The 12,927-nt window shown below is 47.3% G+C and overlaps 1 protein-coding gene across 1 annotated transcript in view; it reads left to right on the forward strand.

The window, feature by feature from the left end:
• Positions 1–2,637: 2,637 nt before the first annotated feature.
• The window catches only part of LOC311109212 (voltage-gated inwardly rectifying potassium channel KCNH2-like), a gene marked incomplete at both ends in the record, with an annotated part of 27,537 nt that continues 17,247 nt past the window's right edge, over positions 2,638–12,927 (forward strand). Inside the window, one exon of the mRNA XM_084152060.1 lies at positions 2,638–2,665. Coding sequence (XP_084008186.1) covers positions 2,638–2,665 — 28 coding nt within the window. The remainder of the gene's footprint in view (positions 2,666–12,927) is intronic.

Below are 12,927 nucleotides of genomic sequence, written 5' to 3' on the forward strand. Positions count from 1 at the left end.
GTCGAAAGATGGGTAATCAAGATATTAGTGGTCTCCCTCGCTGAGGGCAACTTGGGCAAAGCAATGAAATGGGCTGCTTTGGAGAACCGATCAATGACCACCAGGATAGTGGTCAGCCCTTGGGAAGGAGGTAACCCTGTGATGAAGTCTAGGGACAGGTGGGACCAGGGCCAGCTGGGGATGGGAAGAGGTTGGAGCAATTCAGCTGGTCGATGTTGTGAAGTTTTACTTTGGGCACAGGTGGAGCAGGCCGTCACGAAGGACCTCACATCCTCAGTCATGTTGGGCCACCAGAATCTCCGCCTCAGGAACTCCAGTGTCCGATTATCCCCCTGGGTGCCCATTGTAGTACTTGGGACCGGACTGATCGCTGGAACATAGATCCTGTTAGCGGTATCCCACCGGTAAGGTTCTCGGTTCTGGGCTTGTCGGACTGTGGTCTCAATACTCCACATCACGGGGGCCACAATGCGGGAACTGGGGATGATGGGCTCGGAGTCCCTCTCCTCATTAGAGACATCGTGCTGACGGGACCAGGGCGTCTGCCTTCTGATTATTGGATCCCAGGTGGTAGGCTAATGTGAAGCTGAACCTGCTAAAAAACAGAGCCCACCTAGCCTGACGAGCATTCAACCTCTTAGTTTCTTGAATGGAGACCAAGTTCTTATGGTCCGTCCAGATCACGAAAGGATGAGGTGCCCCCTCCAACCAGTGTCTCCACCCCTCAAGAGCCCAATTTACTGCCAAGAGCTCCTGGTTGCCTACATCGTAGTTGCGTTCCACTGGCAAGAACTGCTTGGAGAGGAAGGCGCATGGGTGCAGTTTCTTTTCCTCCTCATTCCGCTGTGAAAGGACCGCCCCTGCTCTGGTGTCTGAGGTGTCCACCTCCACCACGAAGGGACGAGTAGGATCATGATGAACGAGGATAGGCCCGGAAGTGAAACTTCCCTTGAGCTCAACAAATGTCCAGTCAGCCTCGGGGGTCCAGCAAAAACGGGTCTGGGACCTGCGGGTTAGGACCGTGAGAGGCACTGCCACTGCACCAAAATGGTGAATAAAACGGTTGTAAAAATGGGCAAACCCGAGGAATCGCTGGACTTGTTTGAGTTAGGTGGGACGGGTCGAGTCGGTGACTGCCTTAACCTTAACGGGGTCCATTTGGATGCCAGAGGTAGAGATAATGTGACCCAGGAAAGAAACTTGGGATATGTGGAACTCACATTTCTCAATCTTGACGTATAGTTGGCTCTGCAGGAGATGCCTCAGGACTTGGCGGACATGTAGGATGTGTTCCGGAAGGGTCTTGGAAAAGATCAGGATGTCGTCGAGGTAAACAAAGACGAACCGATTCAACATAACCCTAAGCGTGTCATTGACCAATGCTTGGAAGACTGCCGGTGAGTTAGATAATCCAAAGGGCATGACTAAATACTCATAGTGGCCACTAGGGGTGTTAAAGGAGGTCTTCCATTCATCACCCTCCCTGATTCTCACCAGATTGTAAGCATTGCGGAGGTCCAGCTTGGTGAAGAACTGGGCCCCTTGAGCCAACTCTAAGGCGGCGGACATTAGGGGTAGAGGGTAACGATTCTTAAAAGTAATCCTGTTCAGCCCTCTAATCAATGCAGGGACGCAGACCCCCATCCTTCTTACCCACGAAGAAGAAACCTGCACCAGCTGGGGATGTAGAAGGGTGAATGAACCCTGCCTCCATCGACTCCCGGATGTAATTGTCCTTGACAGCTGCTTCAGGGGCAGAGAGGGAGTACAGCTGGCCCTGAGGAGGTGTGGAGCCGGGTAGAAGTTCTAGGGCACAGTAGTAAGGACGATGAGGGGGAAAGGTGGCGGCTTGCCTCTTACTGAAAATCTCCCGGAGGTCGAAGTACTCGGGAGGGGGAGCGGAGAGGTCTTGTTCTTCGAGGGATGCCGGGGAACGTGGCAATGCTCTTGGTGGAGGCCTTAGACACTGGCAGTTCTTGCCCCAGTCTAGCAGGTGTCCCGTAAACCAGGAGAATAGTGGGTCATGGAGCACTAGCCAGGGGTACCCTAGGATCAGAGGATTCTCGGGAGCAGTGATCAAAAGAAAGCTAAGAGTCTCAGAATGGTTCACCCCAACCTGCAGTAGAATGGGCTTGGTCTGATACTCCACCTGGCCAGAGCTGATGGGACGCCCATCGAGCGCTTGAATCTGCAGAGGGATGGGACATTTCATGTAGGGGATTTGTGGTTTACTGGCGAAGTCTTGGTCCATGAAATTATCCGCAGCCCCAGAGTCCACGAAGGCTTGAATGTGGTGCTGACAGTTGTCCCAATGGAGGGTTGCGGGTGGTGACAGATGGTGACTTGGTGGCTGGGGAGTAACTTCACAGCTCATCAGGGTCTCCCCTTGACCTGGTGAGCCCTGGCGTTTCCCGTCAACTCTGGACATGTAGTACGGAGATGGCAGAGACCTCCAAAACAGAGGCAGCAGGAGGAGGAGGAGGAGGGGGGGGGGGGAGGAGGAGGAGAGGAGGAGGAGGAGAGGAGGAGGAGAGGAGGAGAAGGAGAGGAGGAGAAGGAAGAGAAGGAGGAGGAGGAGAGGAGGAGAAGGTAGAGAAGGAGGAGGAGCAGGTCACCTGTCATATTTCTGTGGTTACCATGGAGAGGCAGGACCTAAAGGTCAGGGGTGAGATGGCCATCCGCTCCGGTTGACATGGTACAAATGACTCCCCTCGCAGTTACACCACTGTCACTATCTGTCAGTCAGGGAACCTGCAACTGAACCATGCTACAGGGCACATACGTAGAGAGAGAAGGGGAGGAGGAGGAGGAGGAGAAAACAGGAGGAGAAGGAGAGAAGGAGGAGGAGGAGGAGGAGGGGGGGAGGAGGAGGAGGAGAGGAGGAGGAGAAGGAAGAGAAGGAGGAGGAGGAGGAGGAGAAGAGGAGGAGAGGAGGAGAAGGAAAGGAGGATAAGGACAGGAGAAGGACAGGAGGAGGAGGAGAGGATGAGAAGGAAAGAAGCTCTGAACTATCCGTTCAGACACCAGTCATACCTACCTACCTACAGGTTATGTATTTCTCCAGGAGGTTTCCTGAAGGAGAAAGCCTTCACTGATATGTCAGACAATAAAACAAAAACACTATAGTATATACTACAGGAATGTCTGCAAAAACACTAAATTAAATACTACAGTATACTACAATCCGCAAAAGCACTACATTAATTACTATAGAATATAATACAGTTTTTACTACAGTATTTGTACTATAGTTAACTTTAAATACTACAGTATACTACAATGAATAGTACAGTAAAGTTCCACAAAAAAATATTTACAAAAAAAATATTTACAAAGAAAATATTTAAAAAAAATTAAAATATAGAGTAAAATAAAAAATAAAAAATAAAAAATGTATGCACTCACTAACTGTAAGTCGCTCCGGATAAGAGCGTCTGCTAAATGACTAAAATGTAAAAATGTAAATAGTATTCTATAGTATTGTTTAATGTGGGGTGTGCCTGTGCTAATGTCTGTGTGCCATGCATTTGACCCTGAGTTCAATTAATTGAATTGGTCAATAGGTTGTTGGTCAACATTATCCCATGGTCCACTCACCAGTTCCATGAAACTGATACATCACACTTATAAGACACTAAAACCTACTATCCCTGTTTTCATATACTGGCTTAATTGTTTTGGCCTATGTGTATATTTGCTGTTGCTCTGCCTGCAGACCTGCTGTACTGTTTGATAGACCATGAGAATGATGTCATTCAAAGACTCCAAAGCAACACAGTTAAAGCTACTGTGCTGTATTCATGTGTAGTGCCAGTGTAACTAGACACTGTGGTTAGACTACTGAACTCAAGCCTTGTTGAATGAAGAGCTCAGCTCTAATGGTTTGAACAGGGTATTTATCCCATTGAAGAGTTCGCTATAGAAACGAACAGACACCTTGAATAGCAGACAGTTACTTGAGCAATTTGCTAGAAAGCAAGTGATTCCAACATGTGGAAACAACATGTATATTCACAAGCTTTAGCAAGCGGACAGTGAAATGCTTACTTGCACAAACACACACGCACACACTCTCTCACTCTTCAATCTTCACTAGCTCATTCTCACAAAGGGAGAGGAACAAAACTGAGAGAAAATTCTAGACGTCTATGCTGAGGAGATTATCTCTGGGAGGTTTAGAGAGAAACTCTGCCTCACTAGCCTTTCTTACTCCATCTGTCCTTCTCTCCTGGAGGTATAATCTCTCCATTCTCCATTGTCACCTGGGATGTCTCACCATTGCATGTGTTGTGGTTGTGTTGTGGTTGTGTTGTGGTTGTGGTTGTGGTTAATGTTGCATTCTGTTGATGCCTTTCATCTCTTGGCTATAGGGCCATTTCTGTTTACCACGGTCTTTCTGAAATAGGAAAAAATGGTCTCCAACACTAAGCCATCTTGTTGTAAGTCTAATTAAAATGAAGACGTCTGAAATGAATCATGCCTACTCGAATTTGCCTACTTTCAGCACCATGAGCTGTCTATATCCGTTTGATTGTGCCGCAGCTGCTTCTTCAAGTTTCAGCACCACAATGTAAGTTACTCAAATCTGGCTTATTGTGAGGTCAATAACGCTGATAAATACATCATGGGCAAGAAACATGTTGTTTTTAATAAAATCAATTATAGTAGTAGCAAGCTATAAAGTTGACCTCCAGTCCTCCTTCTCATCTTGGCGCTCTCCTCAAACTGAACAGAACATATAGTGTTTGATAAAGAGCCGATCCACAATAGAGGGATTCATTTAGGTTTAGAGGGACCAGATATGGAGACTTAATTTTCAGCCAGTACATGTCTGTGGGGTTTCTTTCTGTGTGCATCCCTCTCTCCCTCTTTCCCCCTCTCTCTGTCGATCTCTCCCTTTTTCTCTCTCTCACTCTTCTTCCTATTCTCTCTCTCCTTCTGTCTCTTTTCTCTCCCCCACTATAGGCTAGTCTGGCTATATATAGGCTATATACAGTGGGGAAAAAAAGTATTTAGTCAGCCACCAATTGTGCAGGTTCTCCCACTTAAAAAGATGAGAGAGGCCTGTAATTTTCATCATAGGTACACGTCAACTATGACAGACAAATTGAGAATTTTTTTTCTCCAGAAAATCACATTGTAGGATTTTTAATGAATTTATTTGCAAATTATGGTGGAAAATAAGTATTTGGTCACCTACAAACAAGCAAGATTTCTGGCTCTCACAGACCTGTAACGTCTTCTTTAAGAGACTCCTCTGTCCTCCACTCGTTACCTGTATTAATGGCACCTGTTTGAACTTGTTATCAGTATAAAAGACACCTGTCCACAACCTCAAACAGTCACACTCCAAACTCCACTATGGCCAAGACCAAAGAGCTGTCAAAGGACACCAGAAACAAAATTGTAGACCTGCACCAGGCTGGGAAGACTGAATCTGCAATAGGTAAGCAGCTTGGTTTGAAGAAATCAACTGTGGGAGCAATTATTAGGAAATGGAAGACATACAAGACCACTGATAATCTCCCTCGATCTGGGGCTCCACGCAAGATCTCACCCCGTGGGGTCAAAATGATCACAAGAACGGTGAGCAAAAATCCCAGAACCACACGGGGGGACCTAGTGAATGACCTGCAGAGAGCTGGGACCAAAGTAACAAAGCCTACGATCAGTAACACACTACGCCGCCAGGGACTCAAATCCTGCAGTGCCAGACGTGTCCCCCTGCTTAAGCCAGTACATGTCCAGGCCCGTCTGAAGTTTGCTAGAGTGCATTTGGATGATCCAGAAGAGGATTGGGAGAATGTCATATGGTCAGATGAAACCAAAATAGAACTTTTTGGTAAAAACTCAACTCGTCGTGTTTGGAGGACAAAGAATGCTGAGTTGCATCCAAAGAACACCATACCTACTGTGAAGCATGGGGGTGGAAACATCATGCTTTGGGGCTGTTTTTCTGCAAAGGGACCAGGACGACTGATCCGTGTAAAGGAAAGAATGAATGGGGCCATGTATCGTGAGATTTTGAGTGAAAACCTCCTTCCATCAGCAAGGGCATTGAAGATGAAACGTGGCTGGGTCTTTCAGCATGACAATGATCCCAAACACACCGCCCGGGCAACGAAGGAGTGGCTTCGTAAGAAGCATTTCAAGGTCCTGGAGTGGCCTAGCCAGTCTCCAGATCTCAACCCCATAGAAAATCTTTGGAGGGAGTTGAAAGTCTGTGTTGCCCAGCGACAGCCCCAAAACATCACTGCTCTAGAGGAGATATGCATGGAGGAATGGACCAAAATACAAGCAACAGTGTGTGAAAACCTTGTGAAGACTTACAGAAAACGTTTGACCTGTGTCATTGCCAACAAAGGGTATATAACAAAGTATTGAGAAACTTTTGTTATTGACCAAATACTTATTTTCCACCATAATTTGCTAATAAATTCATTAAAAATCCTACAATGTGATTTTCTGGATTTATTTTTCTCATTTTGTCTGTCATAGTTGACATGTACCTATGATGAAAATTACAGGCCTCTCTCATCTTTTTAAGTGGAAGAATTTGCACAATTGGTGGCTGACTAAATACTTTTCCCCCCCACTGTATAGGCTATATGGGCTATAGGCTAGTCTTGTTATATATAGGCTATATGGGCTATAAGCTAATCTGGTTATATATAGGCGATATGGGCTATAGGCTAGTCCGCACGCGCAATATTAATTTATTTGGTGTGACTTTTTATTTCTGTGTAGGCCTAATCAAAAATTATTTTCGGAAGACTCTCCTCTTGAAGTGCCACCATAGGCCTACACAGCACAGCCATTGGTTAGGCAGCACACAAATACGTTATTGATCAGCAAGAGCAGAGCAGGCCGGGGCTCAGGGTTGGAATATCCATTGCACTGTGTAATGCAGCCTAGTTTTATTTACACCATCCCAGCATCTATCTTAGAAATATAACTTCACTCTGTACTTCTCCGAGCATGTACTTAAGCCTATAGATTGGTTAGCTGACAATGTCACGATGGTTAGCTGACAATGTCACGAAAATGATGTGCACGCTTCCATGTGGCAGAAGTCAGCGTGTTGTTGTGATTCTGGATGGACAGATAGCGATCAACAATTACAACAACCTGCCATGTGGGAGAAGTCAGCGTGTTGTTGTGATTCTGGATGGACAGATAGCTATCAACAATTACAACAACCTGTCATGTGGTAGTCGTAGGTGGCTCGTTTCAGCCAATTGTGTCTTGTTCTTGGTATCATGTCTTGTTTTGAGGTGTTTTGACTGATCTAACGTCTAAGCTAATATTTGCTAAAATACGCTAGCTAAGCTAACCAAAGAGTCAGTACAGCATTAAGATTGAATCCTACTACACCAGCTCTGACTCTCATCGGATGTGACAGGGCTTGCAAACTATCATGGATTCCAAAGGAAAACCCAGCCGCGAGCTGCCCAGTGACACGAGCCTACCAGAAGAGCTAAATGCCTTTTACGCTCGCCTCAAGGCAAGTAACACTGAACCATGCATGAGAGCACCAGCTGTTGCAGACGACTGTGTGATCACGCTCTCCATAGGTGATGTGAGTAAGAGCTTCAAACAGGTTAACATTCATTCACAAGTCCAGGATCCAGTTGCAGAGGGAGGTGTTTAGTCCCAGGGTCTTTAGCTTAGTGATGAGCATTGAGGGCACTATGGTGTTGAACGCTAAGCTGTAGTCAATGAATAGCCTTCTCACGTAGGTGTTCCTCTTGTCCAGGTGGGAAAGGGCAGTGCGGAGCGCAATAGAGATTGCGTCATCTGTGGATCTGTTGGGGCGGTATGCAAATTGGAGTGGGTCTAGGGTTTCTGGGATAATGGTGTTGATGTGAGCCATGACCAGCCTTCATCAAATCAAATCGTATGTGTCACATACACGTGTTTTTAGCAGATGTTATTGCGGGTGTAGCGAAATGCTTGTGCTTCTAGCTCCCGATAGTGCAGTAATATCTAACAAGTAATATCTAACAATTTCACAATATATACCCAATACACACAAATCTAAGTAAGGAATGGAATTATACTTATATGAACGAGCAATGACAGAGCAGCATGGACTAAGACACTGTAGAATATTATTGAATACAGTATATATACATGAGATGAGTAATGCAAGATATGTAAACATTATTAAAGTGACTAGTGTCCATTTCTTAAAGTGACCAGTGATTTCAATAGGCAGCAGCAGCCTCAAATGTGCTAGTGATGGCTATTTAACAGTTTGATGGCCTTGAGATAGAAGCTGTTTTTCAGTCTCTCGGTTCCAGCTTTGATGCACCTGTACTGACCTCGCCTTCTGGATGATAGCGGGGCAGTGGCTCGGGTGGTTGATGTCCTTGATTATCTTTTTGGCCTTCCTGTGACATCGGGTGCTGTAGGTGTCCTGGAGGGTGGGTAGTTTGCCCCCGGTAATGCGTTGGGCAGACCGCACGACCCTCTGGAGAGCCCTGCGGTTGTGGGCGGTGCAGTTGCCGTAACAGGCGGTGATACAGCCCGACAGGATGCTCTCAATTGTGCATCTGTAAACGTTTGTGAGGGTTTTAGGTGCCACGCCAAATTTCTTTAACCTCCTGAGGTTGAAGAGGCTCTGTTGCGCCTTCTTCACCACACTATCTGTGTGGGTGGACCATTTTAGTTTGTCAGTGATGTGTACTTGAAGATTTCCAACTTCTCCACTGCGGTCCTGTCGATGTGGATAGGGGGGTGCACCCTCTGCTGTTTCCTGAAGTCCATGATCATCTCCTTTGTTTTGTTGACGTTGAGTGAGAGATTATTTTCCTGGCACCACACTCCCAGAAATCTCACCTCCTCCCTGTAGGCTGTCTCGACATTGTTGGTAATCAAGCCTACTACTGTTGTGTCATCTGCAAACATGATGATTGAATTGGAGGCGTGCTTGGCCACGCAGTCATGGGTGAACAGGGCTACAGATGTGAGTGCTACGGGTCGGTAGTCATTTAGGCAGGTTATCTTGGGCACAGGGACTATGCTGGTCTGCTTGAAGCATGTTGGTATTACAGACTCGGTCAGGGACAGGTTGAAAATGTAAATGAAGACACTTGCCAGTTGGTCAGCGCATGCTAGGAGTACACGTCCTGGTAATCTGCGGCCTTGTGAATGTTGACCTGTTTTAAGGTCTTACTGACATCGGCTACGGAGAGCGTGATCACACAGTCATCTGGAACAGCTGGTGCTCTCATGCATGCTTCAGTGTTGCTTGCCTCGAAGTGCGCTTAGAAGTAATTTAGCTCGTCTGGTAGGCTTGTGTCACTGGGCAGCTAGTGGCTGTTCTTCCCTTTGAAGTCCGTAATAGTTTGCAAGCCCTGCCACATCCAACGAGCATCAGAGCCGGTGTAGTAGGATTCAATCTTAGTCCTGTATTGACACTTTGCCAGTTTGATGGTTCGTCGGAGGGCATAGCGGGATTTCTTATAAGCGTCCGGGTTAGAGTCCCGCTCGTTGAAAGCGGCAGCTCTACCCTTTAGCTCAGTGCAGATGTTGCCTGTAATCCATGGCTTCTGGTTGGGGTATGCACGTACGGTCACTGTGGGGACGACGTCATCGATGCACTTATTGATGAAGCGTGTGACTGATGTGGTGTACTCCTCAATGCCATCAGAAGAATCCCGGAACATATTCCAGTCTGTGCTAGCAAAACAGTCCTGTAGCTTAGCATCTGCGTCATCTGACCAATTCCATATTGAGCGAGTCAATGGTACTTCCTGCTTTAATTTTTGCTTGTAAGCAGGAATCAGGAGGATAGAGTTATGGTCATATTTGCCAAATGGAGGGCGAGGGAGTGCTTTGTACACGTCTCTGTGTGTGGAATAAAGGTGGTCTAGAGTTTTTTCTCCTCTGGTTGCACATGTAACATGCTGGTAGAAATGAGGTAAAGCGGATTTAAGTTTCCCTGCATTAAAGTCCCCGGTCACTAGGAGCGCCGCCTCTGGATGAGCTTTTTCTTGTTTGCTTATGGCCTTATACAGCTCGTTGAGTGTGGTCTTAGTGCCAGCATCAGTTTGTGGTGGTAAATAGACAGCTACGAAAAACTCTCTTGGTAAATCATGTGGTCTACAGCTTATCATGAGATACTCAACCTCAGGCGAGCAAAACCTAGAGACTTCATTAATATTAGATTTTGTGCACCAGCTGTTATTGACAAATAGACACAGACCGCCACCCCTTGTCTACCAGAGGCAGCTGTTCTATATTGTCGATCCACGGAAAACCCAGCCAGCTGTATGTTGTCCATGTCGTCGTTCAGCCACGACTCGGTGAAACATAAGATATTACAGTTTTTAATGTCCCGTTGGTAGGATAGTCTTGATCGGAGATCATCCAGTTTATTATCCAATGATTGCATGTTGGCTAATAGGACTGATGGTAGGGGCGGGTTACCCACTCGCTGTCGGATTCTTACAAGGCACCCCGACCTACGACCCCTATATCTCCGTCTCTTCTTCATGCGAATGACGGGGATTTGGGCCTTGTCCGGTGTCTGAAGTAAATCTTTTGCGTCCAACTCGTTAAAGAAATATCTTCGTCCAGTACGAGTTGAGAATCGCTGTTCTGATGTCCAGAAGCTCTTTTCGGTCGTAAGAGACGGTGGCAGAAACATTATGTACAAAATAAGTTACAAATAACGTGAAAAAACACACAAAATGGCACAATTGTTTAGGAGCCCGTAAATCGGCACTCACGTCCTCCGGCGTCATTATAATAATATCATTGCATGCATTGACCCTTTCTGCACTAACTTGGACTCATCACATACTGAACTCTGCTGCTACTGTTTTATTATCTGTCACTTTATTCCTAGTTATATGTACATACAGGATCTACCTTAATGACCTCATACCCCTGCACACACAATACTGGTACCCCGTGTATATAACCAAGTTATCGTTATCCATTGTGTATTTATCCAGCTAAAAGCTGGCACCCTGCCAGTAAGGCCGCTGATCATTATCACTTTGGAGGGCCTGCCTGCCTGCCGATGGCTTCTGATGCATTGTGGGTAAGACAGTAGAGGCACGGGTGTCCGAGGTGACGAACCGGGCCAGCAGCCAAAAGACAAGCGGTCACATGCCCTGACTTGACGGAGGTGACATTGATAACACTACTCTAGGGCCTGCCTATACATGACAATGACTTGTCATTCACCGGCAATGTGACACGCTGGGGAAAATAGCAGTCATTTTCTCACTTTATCTTTAGCAATAGGTGTCTCCAATTAATGCTGTGACGTCAGCAAACGATAGCTTATTTGACTGTGTGTGTACAGTCCCATGATACTGTACCTGTGTTTCAATTTAGACAGAAGTTACTGTCTCTCCCGTATCCAGGCAACCCAGCCTGTGCTCTCTCTCGCTCTCCCTCCCTCCCTCCCTCCCTCCCTCCCTCCCTCCCTCCCTCCCCTTCTGTCTGTCTGTCTGTCTGTCTGTCTGTCTGTCTGTCTGTGGGTGGCATTTGAGCATGGCAAATATTCGTATTTTTCATTCTATAGCAGCTAATATGGTAGCTTAATAACTTTAAATAATTTGTACCATTATGATAACATTGTCCCACCAGTAGTAGTAGCAACACCAATGAGACATTTTTGAGGCCACAAATGCTCAAATCTAAGGTCTTCAATCCTTTTAAAATAATTGACTGAAGTGATTTGATTAATCATTTTGCGCATAAAGATTTTTATTTCTTTTAAATTGGGTAACACCAAGTGACACTTTGAATTCAGACACCAAATGATCTGTCTGTCTGTCTGACTGTATATAACACATAATGCAGAAAGATAAACACACATACACAAACTTCACACATATGCACAAACCAGCCTTGTCAGGGGCTTGTGGTCACGTGTGATTCTGGCCCGGAAACAACATAACAATATTCACCCTTGAAGACGTTAGTTAGCTCTGCTGACAGATAGAGAGGCATGATGATGGAATTAGAGGAGCCAGGCAGGGAGGGAGGGAGGCAGGCAGGCAGGCAAGCAGGCAGGCAGGCAGGAGGGAGGAGGGAGGGAGGGAGGGAGGGAGGGAGGGAGGGAGGGAGGGAGGGAGGGAGGGCAGGCAGGCAGGCAGGCAGGCAGGGCGGGAGGGAGGGAGGGAGGGAGGGAGGGAGGGGAGGGAGGGAGGGAGGGAGGGAGGGAGGGAGGAGGGAGGGAGGGAGGGAGGGAGGCAGGCAGGCAGGCGGCGGGAGGGAGGGAGGGAGGGAGGGAGGAGGGAGGAGGGAGGAGGAGGGAGAGGCAGGCAGGCGGGCGGGAGGGAGGGAGGGGGGAGGGAGGGAGGGAGGGAGGGAGGGAGGGAGCCAGGCAGGCAGAAAGGCAGGCAGGCAGGCAGGAGGGAGGGAGGGAGGGAGGGAGGGAGGGAGGGAGGGAGGGAGGGAGGCAGGCAGAGGCAGGCAGCAGGCAGGAGGGCAGGCAGGCAGGCAGGCAGGCAGGCAGGCAGGCAGGCAGGGAGGCAGGGAGGGAGGGAGGGAAGGAGGGACAACATGTTTAGCTCAGAACAGGGGGAATTGAGGCTGAGATATGCCAGATCTGCACCCTGGTAGGGCAGAGCAGAGGAAGGGAGAAATAAGGTAGAGAGAAAGAAAGGCAGGACAGGTGATGATACACTGACCTGACCCATCAGATCCACAATCAGATATTCATCTAGAGAACTATGCCAGATGTGTCCTACTTGTGATCTGACCTACACATATACAGTTAAAACACACACACCCGACATAGACACAGCAGTGGGCATTAATGGCTATGATATGGCTTATTGTTTGGCTGCCAAGGCAGAGGCAGCGAGCTGGGGAATAATGCCTAACGCTGGGTGCTATTTTCTGCCCCAGATAACAGCCAATCTGGCAACCCAGAGGATTGAGTCTTCCTCTCGCTCTCTC

This window comes from Coregonus lavaretus (genome assembly GCF_964263955.1).
Source record: "Coregonus lavaretus genome assembly, chromosome: 34".
NCBI classification, from domain to species: domain Eukaryota; kingdom Metazoa; phylum Chordata; class Actinopteri; order Salmoniformes; family Salmonidae; genus Coregonus; species Coregonus lavaretus.